General features: G+C 37.7%; 1 protein-coding gene across 2 annotated transcripts in view; it reads left to right on the forward strand.

Moving 5' to 3' along the window:
* The first annotated feature begins 20,628 nt into the window (after positions 1-20,628).
* setd9 (SET domain containing 9) overlaps positions 20,629-22,652 on the forward strand; it is a 36,033-nt gene continuing 34,009 nt past the window's right edge. The window contains exon 1 of one of the 2 annotated variants that reach the window (XM_070869057.1): positions 20,629-20,886. In XM_070869057.1, coding sequence (XP_070725158.1) covers positions 20,801-20,886 — 86 coding nt within the window. In that variant the 5' untranslated portion in view covers positions 20,629-20,800. The remainder of the gene's footprint in view (positions 20,887-22,652) is intronic. The other variant, XM_070869049.1, reaches the window with a different exon arrangement.

Consider the following 22,652-nt stretch of genomic DNA (forward strand, 5'->3'; position numbering starts at 1 on the left):
GACCCATCCGCCTTGAGCACCGGCACAATCGGGCTCGCCCAGTCACTGAATTCGACTGGCGAGATGATGCCTTCCCTCAACAGGCGGTCCAATTCGCCTTCTATCTTTTCCCGCATCACGTACAGCACCGCTCTGGCCTTGTGGTGTACTGGTCTGGCGTCCGGGTTTATGTGAATCACTACCTTGGCCTCCATGAAAGTGCCAATGCCGGGTTGAAATAATGAGTCAAATTTGTCCAGGACCTGTGAGCATGATACTCGCTCCACAGAGGAAATTGCATTGACATCGCCCCATTTCCAGTTCATGACAGCAAGCCAACTCCTCCCCAGTAGTGCGGGACCGTCCCCTGGGACAATCCAGAGTGGCAACCTATTCTCCGAATCTTTGTGGGTCACGACTACCGTGGCGTTGCCTAGCACCGGAATGATCTGCTTTGTGTAAGTCCGTAGCTGTGCGTCAATCGGCGATAATTTTGGCCTCCTGGCCTTGGATGCCCACAACTTTTCGAACTGTTTGATACCCATCAGGGACTGGCTGGCACCCGTGTCTAACTCCATTGATACTGGGATGCCATTGAGGAGCACTTTCATCATTATCGGTGGCGTCCTGGTGTATGAACTGTATACGTGCTCCACATGAACTCGCTGAACTTCAGCTTCCAGCGATTTCCCCCAGTGTCCATTTCTGCAATTTCTGCAGGTATTTTGCTCATCTCTGCAAACTCCGGCTGAATGTATGCCTCCACGCCTCCAGCATAAGTTGCGGTTTGAAACAAAAAGGCCCTTGTCAGTCGATCGTCCCTGACTGCCCTTGAGTGCACCATTAACAGGTGTTGATGGCCCCATTACTGGCCGCATTGTCCCTTGCAATGGCGTGAATCGCTGTTCAGCTTGCCATTGTCTCTGTCGAACTCCCCCTCTGGGTTCGACTACATGTTGGGCATGCCTGACTGCCCTTGTCTGCCTGGAGAACTGTGTGCTGCTTTAACAATGTTGAATCTCTGTCCCAACCATTCCTTAACACAGTACCTCTCGTCTGTTCTGCTAGTGGCCATGCTCGCGTGGTTTAAATCCCAGTTTCTTGTCGCCATTGATACGTCCTTACTACACAGTATAAATGCACACGAGGCCCATGCTTGAGAGAAGGTCAGTCTGTGACCTGTCCTTTATTCCTTAGCACTCAAGTGATGAAGGTGGGTGGAACTTCCCCTTTTATACCTGAAGGTCCAGGTTAGGAGTGATTCCCACCTAGTGGTCAGTGTTCTCACGGTGTACAACTTAGGTCAGTTTATACATGGGTTACAATGCTGGTTGAATACATGACAAGAGCGAGACTGGGGGAGGGAGGGAGGGAGGGAGAGAGAGCGAGACTGGGGGAGGGAGAGAGAGCGAGGCTGGGGGAGGGAGAGAGAGCGAGGCTGGGGGAGGGAGAGAGAGCGAGGCTGGGGGAGGGAGAGAGAGAGAGGCTGGGGGAGGGAGAGAGAGCGAGGCTGGGGGAGGGAGAGAGAGCGAGGCTGGGGGAGGGAGAGAGAGCAAGGCTGGGGGAGGGAGAGAGAGCGAGTCTGGGGGAGGGAGGGAGAGCGAGGCTGGGGGAGGGAGAGAGAGCGATGCTGGGGGAGGGAGAGAGAGCGAGGCTGGGGGAGGGAGAGCGAGCGAGACTGGGGGAGGGAGGGAGAGCGAGCGAGCGAGACTGGGGTAGGGAGGGAGAGCGAGACTGGGGGAGGGAGAGAGAGCGAGGCTGGGGGAGGGAGAGCGAGCGAGACTGAGGGAGGGAGAGCGAGCGGGACTGGGGGAGGGAGAGCGTGAGTGGGGGGGGGAGAGAGACACGGGTGGGGAGGAGAAGTCTCGGAGGGGAGAGGGGGATCTCAGGGAAGACGGATCACGTTCTTCCAACCCTTGACAAGGGACATCGTTGTAGTGGATGATATCCAGAAGTCACGGCACTGTCACCATTCACTTTATACCTAATAAACCTGTTAAGTGGAAGGGAGGGGGAGGAGCAGGGCGCACCTGCGCTGGGGTAAGGCACTTTGGTTGGGGGAGGGATGTACTTGGACTGGGGTAAGGCACTCATACACACACAAATAAACTCACTCACACTCACACTAATAAACTCACTCACACTCACTCACTAGCACTGATCAACTCACTCACTAACACTAATACTCAGTCACTCACTAATAAACTCACACTAATACTCACTCACGAATAAACTCACACTAATACTCTCACTCAGTCACACTAATACTCAGTCACTAATAAACTCACACTAATACTCAGTTACTCACTAATAAACTCACACTAATACTCACTCACTCACTAATAAACTCACACGAATTCTCTCTCACTCAGACACACGAATAAACTCACACGAATACTCACTCACTCACTAATAAACAAACACTAATGCTCTCACTCACTAATAAACTCACACTAATACTCACTCATTCACGAATAAACTCACACACTCACTAATAAACTCACACTAATACTCTCAGTCACTAATAAACTCACACTAATACTCAGTCACTCACTAATAAACTCAAACTAATACTCACTCACTCACTAATAAACTCACAGTAATACTCTCACTCACTAATAAACTCACACTAATATTCAGTCACTCACAAATAAACTCACACTAATATTCACTCACGAATAAACTCACACTAATACTCTCTCACTCAGACACACTAATACTCAGTCACTCACTAATAAACTCAAACTAATACTCACTCACTCACTAATAAACTCACAGTAATACTCTCACTCACTAATAAACTCACACTAATATTCAGTCACTCACAAATAAACTCACACTAATATTCACTCACGAATAAACTCACACTAATACTCTCTCACTCAGACACACTAATACTCAGTCACTCACTAATAATCTCACACTAATACTCAGTCACTCACTAATAAACTCACACTAATTCTCTCTCACTCAGACACACTAATAAACTCACACGAATACTCACTCACTCACTAATAAACTCACACTAATACTCTCACTCAGACACACTAATAAACTCACACTAATACTTTCTCACTCAGACACACTAATAAACTCACACTAATACTCACTCACTCATAAACTCACATTAATACTCACTCACTAATAAACTCACACTAATACTCACTCACTCATAAACTCACATTAATACTCACTCACTAATAAACTCACACTAATACTCACTCACTCACTCATAAACTCACATTAATACTCACTCACTAATAAACTCACGCTAATACTCTCACTCAGTCACACGAATACTCAGTCACTCACTAATAAACTCACACTAATACTCACTCACTCAGACACACTAATAAACTCACACTAATACTCATTCACTCACTAATAAACTCACACTAATACTCTCACTCAGACACACTAATAAACTCACACTAATACTCACTAATAAACTCACACTAATACTCACTCACTCAGACACACTGATAAACTCACACTAATACTCACTCACTCACTAATACACTCACACTAATACTCACTCACTCAGACACACTAACAAACTCACACTTATACTCACTAATAAACTCACACTAATACTCACGAATAAACTCACACTAATACTCACTCACTCACTCACGCAGACACACTAATAAACTCACACTAATACTCACTCACCCACTAATAAACTCTCACTAATACTCACTCACTCAGACACACTGATAAACTCACACTAATACCCACTCACTAATAAACTCACACTAATACTCTCTCACTCAGACACACTAATAAACTCACACTAATACTCACTCACTCACTAATAAATTCACACTTATACTCACTCACTCAGACACACTAATAAACTCACACTAATACTCTCAGTCACTCACTAATAAACTCAAACTAATACTCACTCACTCACTAATAAACTCACACTAATACTCTCACTCAGTCACACGAATAAACTCACCCGAATACTCATTCACTCACTAATAAACTCACACTAATACTCTCACTCAGACACACTAATAAACTCACACTAATACTCACTAATAAACTCACACTAATACTCACTCACTCAGACACACTAATAAACTCACACTAATACTCTCTCACTCAGACACACTAATAAACTCACACTAATACTCACTCACTAATAAACTCACACTAATACTCTCACTCAGACACACTAATAAACTCACATTTATACTCACTAATAAACTCACACTAATACTCACGAATAAACTCACACTAATACTCACTCACTCACGCAGACACACTGATAAACTCACACTAATACCCACTCACTAATAAACACACACTAATACTCTCACTCAGACACACTAATAAACTCACACTAATACTCACTCACTCACTAATAAATTCACACTTATACTCACTCACTCAGACACACTAATAGACTCACACTAATAATCTCTCACTCAGACACACTAATAAACTCACACTAATACTCACTCACTAATAAACTCACACTAATACTCACTCACTCACAAATAAACTCACACTAATACTCACTCACTCAGACACACTGATAAACTCACACTAATACTCACTCACTCACTAATAAACTCACACTAATACTCTCTCACTCAGACACACTAATAAACTCACACTAATAAACTCACACGAATACTCACTCACTCAGACACACTAATAGACTCACACTAATAATCTCTCACTCAGACAGACTAATAAACTCACACTTATACTCACTCGCTCACTAATAAACTCACACTAATACTCACTCACAAATAAACTCACACTAATACTCTCTCACTCAGACACACGAATGAACTCACACTAATACTCACACACTCAATCTCACACTAATACTCACTCGCTCACTAATAAACTCACACTAATACTCACTCACTCAGACACACGAATAAACTCACACTAATACTCACTCACTCATTAATAATCTCACACTAATACTCTCACTCAGACACACTAATAAACTCACACTAATACACTCTCACTCAGACACACTAATAAACTCACACTAATACTCACTCGCTCACTCATAAACTCACATTAATACTCACTCACTAATAAACTCACACTAATACTCACTCACTAATAAACTCACACTAATACTCACTCACTCACTAATGAACTCACACTAATACTCTCACTCAGACACACTAAAAAACTCACACTAATACTCACTAATAAACTCACACTAATACTCACTCACTCAGACACACTAATAAACTCACACTAATACTCTCCCACTCAGACACACTAATAAACTCCCACTAATACTCACACACTCAAACTCACACTAATACTCACTCACTCACTCATAAACTCACATTAATACTCACTCACGAATAAACTCACACTAATACTCACTCACTAATAAACTCACACTAATACTCACTCACTCACTAATAAACTCACACTAATACTCACTCACTCAGACACACTAATAAACTCACAATAATACTCACTCACTAATGAACTCACACTAATACTCTCTCACTCAGACACACTAATAAACTCACACTAATACTCACTAATAAACTCACACTAATAGTCACTCGCTCACTAATAAACTCACACTAATACTCACTCACTCACAAATAAACTCATACTAATACTCACTCACTCAGACACACTGATAAACTCACACTAATACTCACTCACTCATTAATAAACTCACACTAATACTCACTCATTCAGACACACTGATAAACTCACACTAATACTCACTCAGACACACTAATAAACTCACACTAATACTCACTCACTCAGACACACTAATAAACTCACACAAATACTCACATTAATAAACTCACACTAATACTCACTCACTCAGACACACTAATAAACTCACACTAATACTCACTCACTTATAAACTCACACTAATACTCTCACTCAGACACACTAATAAACTCACACTAATACGCACCAATAAACTCACACTAATACTCACTCACTCAGACACATTAATAAACTCACACTAATACTCTCTCACTCAGACACACGAATAAACTCACACTAATACTCACTCACTCATAAACTCACACTAATACTCAATCACTAATAAACTCACACTAATACTCACTCACTCAGACACACTGATAAACTCACACTAATACTCACTCACTCACTAATAAACTCACACTCATACTCTCACTCAGGCACACTAATAAACTCACACTAATACTCACTAATAAACTCACACTAATACTCACTCTCACAAATAAACTCACACTGATACTCACTCACTCAGTAATAAACTCATACAAATACTCACTCACTCAGACACACTGATAAACTCACACTAATACTCACTCACTCACTAATAAACTCACATTAATACTCACTCACTCAGACACACTAATAAACTCACACTAATACTCACTAATAAACTCACACTAATACTCACCAATAAACTCACACTAATACTCACTCACTAATAAACTCACACTAATACTCACTCACTCAGACACACTAATAAACTCACACTAATACTCACTCACTCACTAATAAACTCACATTAATACTCACTCACTCAGACACACTAATAAACTCACACTGATACTCACTAATAAACTCACACTAATACTCACTAATAAACTAACACTAATACTCACTCACTCACTAATAAACTCACACTAATACTCACTCACAAACTCACACTAATACTCACTCACAAACTCACACTAATACTCACTCACTCACTAATAAACTCATACTAATACTCACTCACTCAGACACACTAATAAACTCACACTAATACTCTCTCGCTCATAAACTCACACAAATACTCACTCACTCACTAATAAACTCACACTAATACTCACTCACTCACTAATAAACTCACACTAATACTCACTCAGTCAGACACACTAATAAACTCACACTAATACTCACTCACTAATAAACTCTCACTCATAATCACTCACTCAGACACACTGATAAACTCACACTAATACTCACTCACTCACGAATAAACTCACACTAATACTCTCACTCAGACACACTAATAAACTCACACTTATACTCACTAATAAACTTACACTAATACTCAGTAATAAACTCACACTAATACTCACTCAGACACACTAATAAACTCACACTAATACTCACTCACTCACTAATAAACTCACACTAATAATCTCTCACTCAGACACACTAATAAACTCACACTAATACTCACTCACTCACTAATAAACTCACACTAATGCTCTCTCACTCAGACACACTCATAAACTCACACTTATACTCACTAATAAACTCACACTAATACTCACTAATAAATTCACACTAATACTCACTCACTCACGAATAAACTCACACTAACACTCTCACTCAGACACACTAGTAAACTCACACTAATACTCACTAATAAACTCACACTAATACTCACTCACTCAGACACACTAATAAACTCACACTAATACTCTCTCACTCAGACACACTAATAAACTCACACTAATACTCACTCACTCACTAATAAACTCACACTAATAATCCCTCACTCAGACACACTAATAAACTCACACTAATACTCACTCACTAATAAACTCACACTAATGCTCTCTCGCTCAGACACACTCATAAACTCACACTTATACTCACTAATAAACTCACACTAATACTCACTAATAAACTCACACTAATACTCTCACTCAGACACACTAATAAACTCACACTAATACTCTCTCACTCAGAGACACTAATACTCACTCACTCATAGACTCACACTAATACTCATTCACTCACTAATAAACTCACACTAATACTCACTCACTCAGACACACTAATAAACTCACACTCATACTCACTAATAAACTCACACTAATACTCACTAATGAACTCACAGTAACACTCACTCACTCACTAATAACCTCATACTAATACTCACTCACTCAGACACACTGATAAACTCACACTAATACTCACTAATAAACTCACACTAATACTCACTAATGAACTCACGCTAATACTCACTCACTCAGACACACTAATAAACTCACACTAATACGCACCAATAAACTCACACTAATACTCACTCACTCAGACACATTAATAAACTCACACTAATACTCTCTCACTCAGACACACGAATAAACTCACACTAATACTCACTCATAAACTCACACTAATACTCAATCACTAATAAACTCACACTAATACTCACTCACTCAGACACACTGATAAACTCACACTAATACTCACTCACTCACTAATAAACTCACACTCATACTCTCACTCAGGCACACTAATGAACTCACACTAATACTCACTCACTCAGACACACTAATAAACTCACACTAATACTCTCTCACTCAGACACACTAATAAACTCACACTAATACTCACTCACTAATAAACTCACACTAATACTCACTCACTCAGACACACTAATACTCACTCACTCATTAATAAACTCACACTAATACTCATTCAGACACACTGATAAACTCACACTAATACTCACTCAGACACACTAATAAACTCACACTAATACTCACTCACTCAGACACACTAATAAACTCACACAAATACTCACTCATTAATAAACTCACACTAATACTCACTCACTCAGACACATTAATAAACTCACACTAATACTCTCTCACTCAGACACACGAATAAACTCACACTAATACTCACTCACTCATAAACTCACACTAATACTCAATCACTAATAAACTCACACTAATACTCACTCACTCAGACACACTGATAAACTCACACTAATACTCACTCACTCACTAATAAACTCACACTCATACTCTCATTCAGGCACACTAATAAACTCACACTGATACTCACTAATAAACTCACACTAATACTCACTCTCACAAATAAACTCACACTGATACTCACTCACTCAGTAATAAACTCATACAAATACTCACTCACTCAGACACACTGATAAACTCACACTAATACTCACTCACTCACTAATAAACTCACATTAATACTCACTCACAGACACACTAATAAACTCACACTGATACTCACTAATAAACTCACACTAATACTCACTCACAAACTCACACTTATACTCACTCACAAACTCACACTAATACTCACTCACTCACTAATAAACTCATACTAATACTCACTCACTCAGACACACTAATAAACTCACACTAATAGTCTCTCGCTCATAAACTCACACAAATACTCACTCACTCACTAATAAACTCACACTAATACTCACTCACTCACTAATAAACTCACACTAATACTCACTAATAAACTTACACTAATACTCAGTAATAAACTCACACTAATACTCACTCAGACACACTAATAAACTCACACTAATACTCACTCACTCACTAATAAACTCTCACTCATAATCACTCACTCAGACACACTGATAAACTCACACTAATACTCACTCACTCACGAATAAACTCACACTAATACTCTCACTCAGACACACTAATAAACTCACACTTATACTCACTAATAAACTTACACTAATACTCAGTAATAAACTCACACTAATACTCACTCAGACACACTAATAAACTCACACTAATAATCTCTCACTCAGACACACTAATAAACTCACACTAATACTCACTCACTCACTAATAAACTCACACTAATGTTCTCTCACTCAGACACACTCATAAACACACTTATACTCACTAATAAACTCACACTAATACTCACTAATAAATTCACACTAATACTCACTCACTCACGAATAAACTCACACTAACACTCTCACTCAGACACACTAGTAAACTCACACTAATACTCACTAATAAACTCACACTAATACTCACTCACTCAGACACACTAATAAACTCACACTAATACTCTCTCACTCAGACACACTAATAAACTCACACTAATACTCACTCACTCACTAATAAACTCACACTAATAATCTCTCACTCAGACACACTAATAAACTCACACTAATACTCACTCACTCACTAATAAACTCACACTAATGCTCTCTCGCTCAGACACACTCATAAACTCACACTTATACTCACTAATAAACTCACACTAATACTCACTAATAAACTCACACTAATACTCACTCACTCACGAATAAACTCACACTAACACTCTCACTCAGACACACTAGTAAAGTCACACTAATACTCACTAATAATCTCACACTAATACTCTCACTCAGACACACTAATAAACTCACACTAATACTCTCTCACTCAGAGACACTAATACTCACTCACTCATAGACTCACACTAATACTCATTCACTCACTAATAAACTCACACTAACACTCACTCACTCAGACACACTAATAAACTCACACTCATACTCACTAATAAACTCACACTAATACTCACTAATAAACTCACAGTAACACTCACTCACTCACTAATAACCTCATACTAATACTCACTCACTCAGACACACTGATAATCTCACACTAATACTCACTAATAAACTCACACTAATACTCACTAATGAACTCACGCTAATACTCACTCACTCAGACACACTAATAAACTCACACTAATACTCACTCACTCACTAATAAACTCTCACTAATACTCACTCACTCAGACACACTGATAAACTCACACTAATACTCACTCACTAATAAACTCACACGAATACTCTCACTCAGACGCACTAATAAACTCACACTAATACTCACTCACTCAGACACACTAATAATCTCACACTTATACTCTCCCACTCAGACACACTAACAAACTCACACTAAAACTCACTCACTTATTAATAAACTCACACTAATACTCTCACTCAGACACACTAATAAACTCACACTAATACTCTCTCACTCAGAGACACTAATACTCACTCACTCATAGACTCACGCTAATACTCACTCACTCACTAATAAACTCACACTAATACTCACTCACTCAGACACACTAATAAACTCACACTCATACTCACTAATAAACTCACACTAATACTCACTAATAAACTCACAGTAACACTCACTCACTAATAACCTCATACTAATACTCACTCACTCAGACACACTGATAAACTCACACTAATACTCACTAATAAACTCACACTAATACTCACTAATGAACTCACGCTAATACTCACTCACTCAGACACACTAATAAACTCACACTAATACTCACTCACTCACTAATAAACTCTCACTAATACTCACTCACTCAGACACACTAATAAACTCACTTATACTCACTAATAAACTCACACTAATACTCACTAATAAACTCACACTAATACTCACTCAGACACACTAATAAACTCACACTAATAATCTCTCACTCAGACACACTAATAAACTCACACTAATACTCACTCACTAATAAACTCACACTAATACTCACTCACTCACTAATAAACTCACACTAATACTCACTCGTAAACTCACACTAATACTCACTCACTCAGACACACTAATAAACTCACACTAATACTCACTCACTCACTAATAAACTCACACTAATGCTCACTCACTCACTAATAAACTCACACTAATACTCACTCACTCAGACACACTAATAAACTCACACTAATACTTTCTCACTCAGACACACTAATAAACTCACACTAATATTCACTAATAAACTCACACTAATACTCACTCACTAATAAACTCACACTAATACTCACTCACTCACTAATAAACTCACACTAATACTCACTCGTAAACTCACACTAATACTCACTCACTCAGACACACTAATAAACTCACACTAAAACTCACTCACTTATTAATAAACTCACACTAATACTCTCACTCAGACACACTAATAAACTCACACTAATACTCTCTCACTCAGAGACACTAATACTCACTCACTCATAGACTCACGCTAATACTCACTCACTCACTAATAAACTCACACTAATACTCACTCACTCAGACACACTAATAAACTCACACTCATACTCACTAATAAACTCACACTAATACTCACTAATAAACTCACAGTAACACTCACTCACTAATAACCTCATACTAATACTCACTCACTCAGACACACTGATAAACTCACACTAATACTCACTAATAAACTCACACTAATACTCACTAATGAACTCACGCTAATACTCACTCACTCAGACACACTAATAAACTCACACTAATACTCACTCACTCACTAATAAACTCTCACTAATACTCACTCACTCAGACACACTAATAAACTCACTTATACTCACTAATAAACTCACACTAATACTCACTAATAAACTCACACTAATACTCACTCAGACACACTAATAAACTCACACTAATAATCTCTCACTCAGACACACTAATAAACTCACACTAATACTCACTCACTAATAAACTCACACTAATACTCACTCACTCACTAATAAACTCACACTAATACTCACTCGTAAACTCACACTAATACTCACTCACTCAGACACACTAATAAACTCACACTAATACTCACTCACTCACTAATAAACTCACACTAATGCTCACTCACTCACTAATAAACTCACACTAATACTCACTCACTCAGACACACTAATAAACTCACACTAATACTTTCTCACTCAGACACACTAATAAACTCACACTAATATTCACTCACTCATAAACTCACACACTAATAAACTCACACTAATACTCACTCACACATACTGATAAACTCACACTAATACTCACTCACTAATACTCACTCACTCAGACACACTAATAAACTCACACTAATACTCACTCACTAATGAACTCACACTAACACTCTCACTCAGACACACTAATAAACTCACACTAATACTCACTAATAAACACACTAATACTCACTCACTCACTAATAAACTCATACTAATACTCTCTCACTCAGACACACTAATAAACTCACACTAATACTCACTAATAAACACACTAATACTCACTTACTCACTAATAAACTCATACTAATACTCACGCACTCAGACACACTAATAAACTCACACTAATACTCACTCACTCACTAATAAACTCACACTAATTCTCTCACTCAGACACACTAATAAACTCACACTAATACTCTCTCACTCAGACACACTAATAAACTCACACTAATACTCACTCATAAACTCACACTAATACTCACTCACTCACTAATAAACTCACACTAATACTCTCTCACTCAGACACACTAATAAACTCACACTAATACTCACTAATAAACACACTAATACTCACTCACTCACTAATAAACTCACACTAATACTCACTCACTCAGACACACTGATAAACTCACACTAATACTCACTCACTCACTAATAAACTCACAGTAATACTCTCACTCAGACACACTAATAAACTCACACTAATACTCACTCACTCACTAATAAACTCACACTAATACTCTCACTCAGACACACTAATAAACTCACACTAATTCTCACTAATAAACTCACACTAATACTCACTAATAAACTCACAGTAACACTCACTCACTAATAACCTCATACTAATACTCACTCACTCAGACACACTGATAAACTCACACTAATACTCACTAATAAACTCACACTAATGCTCACTAATGAACTCACGCTAATACTCACTCACTCAGACACACTAATAAACTCACACTAATACTCACTCACTCACTAATAAACTCTCACTAATACTCACTCACTCAGACACACTGATAAACTCACACTAATACTCAATCACTCACGAATAATCTCACACTAATACTCTCACTCAGACACACTAATAAACTCACTTATACTCACTAATAAACTCACACTAATACTCACTCAGACACACTAATAAACTCACACTAATAATCTCTCACTCAGACACACTAATAAACTCACACTAATACTCACTCACGAATAAACTCACACTAATACTCACTCACTCACTAATAAACTCACACTAATACTCACTCGTAAACTCACACTAATACTCACTCACTCAGACATACTAATAAACTCACACTAATACTCACTCACTAATAAACTCACACTAATACTCACTCACTCAGACACACTAATAAACTCACACTAATACTCTCTCACTCAGACACACTAATAAACTCACACTAATATTCACTCACTCATAAACTCACACTAATACTCACTCACACATACTGATAAACTCACACTAATACTCACTCACTAATACTCACTCACTCAGACACACTAATAAACTCACACTAATACTCACTCACTAATGAACTCACACTAACACTCTCACTCAGACACACTAATAAACTCACACTCATACTCACTAATAAACTCACACTAATACTCACTCACTCAGACACACTAATAAACTCACACTGATACTCTCTCACTCAGACACACTAATAAACTCACACTAATACTCACTCACTCATAAACTCACACTAATACTCACTCGTAAACTCACACTAATTCTCACTCACTCAGACACACTAATAAACTCACACTAATACTCACACACTCACCAATAAACTCACACTAATACTCACTCACTCACTAATAAACTCACACTAATACTCACTCACTCAGACACACTGATAAACTCACACTCATACTCACTAATAAACACACTAATACTCACTCACTCACTAATAAACTCATACTAATACTCACTCACTCAGACACACTGATAAATTCACACTAACTCACTCACTCACTAATAAACTCACACTAATACTCACTCACTCAGACACACTGATAAACTCACACTAATACTCACTCACTAATAAACTCACACTAATACTCTCAGCTCAGACACACTAATAAACTCACGCTAATACTCACTCACTAATAGACTCACACTAATACTCACTCACTCACGAATAAACTCACACTAATACTCACTAATAAACTCACACTAATACTCACTCACTCAGACACACTAATAAACTCACACTAATACTCACTCACTCACTAATGAACTCACACTAATACTCTCACTCAGACACACTAATAAACTCACACTAATACTCACTCACTCACTAATAAACTCACACTAATACTCACTCACTCACTAATAAACTCACACTAATACTCACTCACTCACTAATAAACTCACACTAATACTCACTCACTCAGACACACGAATAAACTCACACTAATACTCACTAATAAACACACTAATACTCACTCATTAATAAACTCACACTAATACTCACTCACTCAGACACACTAATAAACTCACACTAATACTCACTCACTTATAAACTCACACTAATACTCTCACTCAGACACACTAATAAACTCACACTAATACTCACCAATAAACTCACACTAATAGTCACTCACTCAGACACATTAATAAACTCACACTAATACTCTCTCACTCATAAACTCACACTAATACTCAATCACTAATAAACTCACACTAATACTCACTCACTCAGACACACTGATAAACTCACACTAATACTCACTCACTCACTAATAAACTCACACTCATACTCTCACTCAGGCACACTAATAAACTCACACTAATACTCACTAATAAACTCACACTAATACTCACTCTCACAAATAAACTCACACTGATACTCACTCAGTAATAAACTCATACAAATACTCACTCACTCAGACACACTGATAAACTCACACTAATACTCACTCACTCACTAATAAACTCACATTAATACTCACTCACTCAGACACACTAATAAACTCACACTAATACTCACTAATAAACTCACACTAATACTCACTAATAAACTCACACTAATACTCACTCACTAATAAACTCACACTAATACTCACTCACTCAGACACACTAATAAACTCACACTAATACTCACTCACTAATAAACTCACATTAATACTCACTCACTCAGACACACTAATAAACTCACACTGATACTCACTAATAAACTCACACTAATACTCACTAATAAACTAACACTAATACTCACTCACTCACTAATAAACTAACAATAATACTCACTCACAAACTCACACTAATACTCACTCACAAACTCACACTAATACTCACTCACTCACTAATAAACTCATACTAATACTCACTCACTCAGACACACTAATAAACTCACACTTATACTCACTAATAAACTTACACTAATACTCAGTAATAAACTCACACTAATACTCACTCAGACACACTAATAAACTCACACTAATAATCTCTCACTCAGACACACTAATAAACTCACACTAATACTCACTCACTCATAAACTCACACAAATACTCACTCACTCACTAATAAACTCACACTAATACTCACTCACTAATAAACTCACACTAATACTCGCTCAGTCAGACACACTAATAAACTCACACTAATACTCACTCACTCACTAATAAACTCTCACTCATAATCACTCACTCAGACACACTGATAAACTCACACTAATACTCACTCACTCACGAATAAACTCACACTAATACTCTCACTCAGACACACTAATAAACTCACACTTATACTCACTAATAAACTTACACTAATACTCAGTAATAAACTCACACTAATACTCACTCAGACACAGTAATAAACTCACACTAATGCTCTCTCACTCAGACACACTCATAAACTCACACTTATACTCACTAATAAACTCACACTAATACTCACTAATAAATTCACACTAATACTCACTCACTCACGAATAAACTCACACTAACACTCTCACTCTGACACACTAGTAAACTCACACTAATACTCACTAATAAACTCACACTAATACTCACTCACTCAGACACACTAATAAACTCACACTAATACTCTCTCACTCAGACACACTAATAAACTCACACTAATACTCACTCACTCACTAATAAACTCACACTAATAATCTCTCACTCAGACACACTAATAAACTCACACTAATACTCACTCACTCACTAATAAACTCACACTAATGCTCTCTCACTCAGACACACTCATAAACTCACACTTATACTCACTAATAAACTCACACTAATACTCACTAATAAATTCACACTAATACTCACTCACTCACGAATAAACTCACACTAACACTCTCACTCTGACACACTAGTAAACTCACACTAATACTCACTAATAAACTCACACTAATACTCACTCACTCAGACACACTAATAAACTCACACTAATACTCTCTCACTCAGACACACTAATAAACTCACACTAATACTCACTCACTCACTAATAAACTCACACTAATGCTCTCTCACTCAGACACACTCATAAACTCACACTTATACTCACTAATAAACTCACACTAATACTCACTAATAAACTCACACTAATACTCTCTCACTCAGACACACTAATAAACTCACACTAATACTCACTAGTAAACTCACACTAATACTCACTCACTCAGACACACTAATAAACTCACACTAATACTCACTAATAAACACACTAATACTCACTCACTCACGAATAAACTCATACTAATACTCTCTCACTCAGACACACTAATAAACTCACACTAATACTCACTCACTCACTAATAAGCTCACACTAATACTCACTCACTCATTAATAAACTCACACTAATACTCTCTCACTCAGACACACTAATAAACTCACACTAATACTCACTAGTAAACTCACACTAATACTCACTCACTCAGACACACTAATAAACTCACACTAATACTCACTCACTCATAAACTCACACTAATACTCACTCACTCAGACACACTAATAAACTCACACTAATACTCACTCACTCACTAATAAACTCACACTAATACTCACTCACTCACTGATAAACTCACACTAATACTCTCTCACTCAGACACACTAATAAACTCACACTAATACTCACTAATAAACACACTAATACTCACTCACTCACTAATAAACTCATACTAATACTCTCTCACTCAGACACACTAATAAACTCACACTAATACTCACTAATAAACACAATAATACTCACTTACTCACTAATAAACTCACACTAATACTCACTCACTCAGACACACTAATAAACTCACACTAATACTCACTCACTCACTAATAAACTCACACTAATTCTCTCACTCAGACACACTAATAAACTCACACTAATACTCTCTCACTCATAAACTCACACTAATACTCACTCACTCACTAATAAACTCACACTAATACTCTCTCACTCAGACACACTAATAAACTCACACTAATACTCACTAATAAACACACTAATACTCACTCACTCACTAATAAACTCACACTAATACTCACTCACTCACTAATAAACTCACACTAATACTCACTCACTCATAAACTCACACTAATACTCACTCACTCACTAATAAACTCACAGTAATACTCTCACTCAGACACACTAATAAACTCACACTAATACTCACTCACTCACTAATAAACTCACACTAATACTCTCACTCAGACACACTAATAAACTCACACTAATACTCACTAATAAACTCACACTAATACTCACTCACTCAGACACACTAATAAACTCACACGAATACTCACTCACTCATAAACTCACACTAATGCTCTCTCACTCAGACACACTCATAAACTCACACTTATACTCACTAATAAACTCACACTAATACTCACTAATAAACTCACACTAATACTCTCTCACTCAGACACACTAATAAACTCACACTAATACTCACTCACTCACTAATAAACTCACACTAATGCTCTCTCACTCAGACACACTCATAAACTCACACTTATACTCACTAATAAACTCACACTAATACTCACTAATAAACTCACACTAATACTCTCTCACTCAGACACACTAATAAACTCACACTAATACTCACTAGTAAACTCACACTAATACTCACTCACTCAGACACACTAATAAACTCACACTAATACTCACTAATAAACACACTAATACTCACTCACTCACGAATAAACTCATACTAATACTCTCTCACTCAGACACACTAATAAACTCACACTAATACTCACTCACTCACTAATAAGCTCACACTAATACTCTCTCACTCAGACACACTAATAAACTCACACTAATACTCACTAGTAAACTCACACTAATACTCACTCACTCAGACACACTAATAAACTCACACTAATACTCACTAATAAACACACTAATACTCACTCACTCACGAATAAACTCATACTAATACTCTCTCACTCAGACACACTAATAAACTCACACTAATACTCACTCACTCACTAATAAGCTCACACTAATACTCACTCACTCATTAATAAACTCACACTAATACTCTCTCACTCAGACACACTAATAAACTCACACTAATACTCACTAGTAAACTCACACTAATACTCACTCACTCAGACACACTAATAAACTCACACTAATACTCACTCACTCATAAACTCACACTAATACTCACTCACTCAGACACACTAATAAACTCACACTAATACTCACTCACTCACTAATAAACTCACACTAATACTCACTCACTCACTGATAAACTCACACTAATACTCTCTCACTCAGACACACTAATAAACTCACACTAATACTCACTAATAAACACACTAATACTCACTCACTCACTAATAAACTCATACTAATACTCTCTCACTCAGACACACTAATAAACTCACACTAATACTCACTAATAAACACAATAATACTCACTTACTCACTAATAAACTCACACTAATACTCACTCACTCAGACACACTAATAAACTCACACTAATACTCACTCACTCACTAATAAACTCACACTAATTCTCTCACTCAGACACACTAATAAACTCACACTAATACTCTCTCACTCATAAACTCACACTAATACTCACTCACTCACTAATAAACTCACACTAATACTCTCTCACTCAGACACACTAATAAACTCACACTAATACTCACTAATAAACACACTAATACTCACTCACTCACTAATAAACTCACACTAATACTCACTCACTCACTAATAAACTCACACTAATACTCACTCACTCATAAACTCACACTAATACTCACTCACTCACTAATAAACTCACAGTAATACTCTCACTCAGACACACTAATAAACTCACACTAATACTCACTCACTCACTAATAAACTCACACTAATACTCTCACTCAGACACACTAATAAACTCACACTAATACTCACTAATAAACTCACACTAATACTCACTCACTCAGACACACTAATAAACTCACACTGATACTCTCTCACTCAGACACACTAATAAACTCACACGAATACTCACTCACTCATAAACTCACACTAATACTCACTCACTCACTAATAAACTCACACTAATACTCACTCACTCACTAATAAACTCACACTAATACTCACTCACTCACTAATAAACTCACACTAATACTCTCTCACACAGACACACTAATAAACTCACACTAATACTCACTAATAAACTCACACTAATACTCACTCTCACTAATTAACTCACACTAATACTCACTCACTAATAAACTCATACTAATACTCACTCACTCAGACACACTAATAAACTCACACTAATACATACTCACTCACTAATAAACTCACACTAATACTCACTAATAAACTCACACTGATACTCACTCACTCACTCAGACACACTAATAAACTCACACTAATACTCACTCACTCAGACACACTAATAAACTCACACTAATACATACTCACTCACTAATAAACTCACACTAATACTCACTAATAAACTCACACTGATACTCACTCACTCACTCAGACACACTAATAAACTCACACTAATACTCACTCACTCAGACACACTGATGAACTCACACTCCCAGAATTCCTGTCAGTGACGGGCCTTCCGTCAGCTCAGCGCGCGGGGCTGTTGTCCCCGCCACATCCGGGCCCGGATCGAGTGTCTTCCCCCGCCCCGCTGGGCGAGTGACAGCCCCACGGAGCGGGGGAGGGAGAGAGTGGGCCCGCCGGCCCTCCCTCGATGCGGAGTTGAGGCCTGTGTCCCGAGGCCGGGGTTAGGCTGTGGGACGCGGCGATGCTGAAAAGGCTGGTGTCCCGCTGGAATGTCTACAAGTACAGGCTGGTGCCCTGGATCGCCCTGAACCTGGGGAAAAAGCAGCGGTAAGACCAGCACACTGTGTGTTCAATAAATCCAGCAAACTGAATTAATACAACAAAATATTAATCACAGCCATATTAAAACTGTACGATAAACACATTAAACTGTAAGAACAAAAAATTAAATACAACAAAATATTCAACAATTTAATAGAGCAACATATCAAACCATATAATAAATACAGAAAATTAATAAACCATCGAATAATATAGTAGTCATTTAAACCATATAATAGAGCAAGATATTAATGCAGTATAATATCAAACTATATAATAACTACAACAAATAATTTTTATGGTCGGGCCTGATTAGAATAAAATTGGCAAGCTGCTTATCACTGCAGCTTTTGATTGTCACAGGTTTGAAATTGGATGCTTTGTATCATTTTACGCCAACGACAACCTCCTATTTGGTGTGTATTATTAAAGGAGAAGAAGCAGCCAGGTTTTCTGCAACCTCCTTTTGAACTTGGGAAATGTATAAATCCTAACTCTGTACTTAAAGTGGCTCCTTTACCACATAGGAGTATACAACTACAATGATGCCTATAGACTTGTGTAACTGGACAGGCTCTGTACCTTCATACCTTGTTAATACAGGTACTAGTATATCTGTGTGTATGTGATATAAAATAAATCTATAGTGGCATTTACCATAGATAAGTGAGAGGATATGGTCTTTTAGAAGAAAGTTGATTTTGTGTAGTGTTTGTTTCTGGAGGTGAGATGATGTGGTTTTGTAGAATCATGGAATGATACAGCACAGAAGGATATAGCCCATTGTAACTGTGCCGACACCTTCGTAGAGCTATCCAATTAATCCCACTCCCCTACTTTTTCCCCATAGCCCTGTATTTTTTTTCCCTTCAAGTATTTATCCAATCCCTTTTGAAAGTTACTATTGAATTTGCTTCCACCACCCTTTCAGGCAGTGCATTCCAAATCGCAACAACTCTATGCAAAAAAAAATGTTTCTCATGTCGCCTCTGGTTCTTTTGCCAATCACCTTAAATCTGCATCCTCTGGTTACTGACCCTTCTGTCACTGGAAACAGTTTCTCTTTATTTACTCTTATCAAAACCATTCCTGATTTTGAATCAAATCTCCTCTTGACCTTCTCTGCTCAAAGGAGAACATCTCCAGCGTCTTCAGTCTCTCCACATAACTGTAGTCCCTCATCCCTGGTACCATTCTAATAAATCTCTTCTGTACCCGCTAAGGACGACATCTTTCCTAAAGTGTAGTGCCCAGAATTGAATGCAATACTCCAGCTGAGGACTAATATGTATTTCATAAAGCATTACTTCCTTGCTTTTGTGCTCTATTCCTTTGTTAATAAAGCCAAGTATCCCATATGCTTCTTTTTAACAGCCTTGTCAACTTGTCCTGGCTCCTTCAAAGATTTGTGTACATACATCCCCAGATTTCTCTGTCAAAAGCAGCAGTGAGGATGAAGGCCAATAATGAGTTGCAGTGATGCAGAATGTAATTTGTGACTTTGACCAGTATAGTAATGGTGCTGTGGAGGGGCAAGGGCAGAAACTGAATTGTAGGGTCTCGAACAGAGAGATGTGGGTTGTTGCAAGTCACTTTAGAATTAGAAGCAAGTGTTTTCAGCTTGTTCCAGGCCGTGACATTCCTGTCCATTAAAATGTATGGGGTGAAATTGCTTGTAGCCGATCGCATGTGTGCGAAACTCCAATCAGAGACTTAGTTTCATTTAACCGGTCTCATTTCAGCAATATTATACATGTCCCCAAAACAAAAAT

This window comes from Pristiophorus japonicus, chromosome 2, assembly GCF_044704955.1.
Source record: "Pristiophorus japonicus isolate sPriJap1 chromosome 2, sPriJap1.hap1, whole genome shotgun sequence".
Lineage (NCBI taxonomy): Eukaryota > Metazoa > Chordata > Chondrichthyes > Pristiophoridae > Pristiophorus > Pristiophorus japonicus.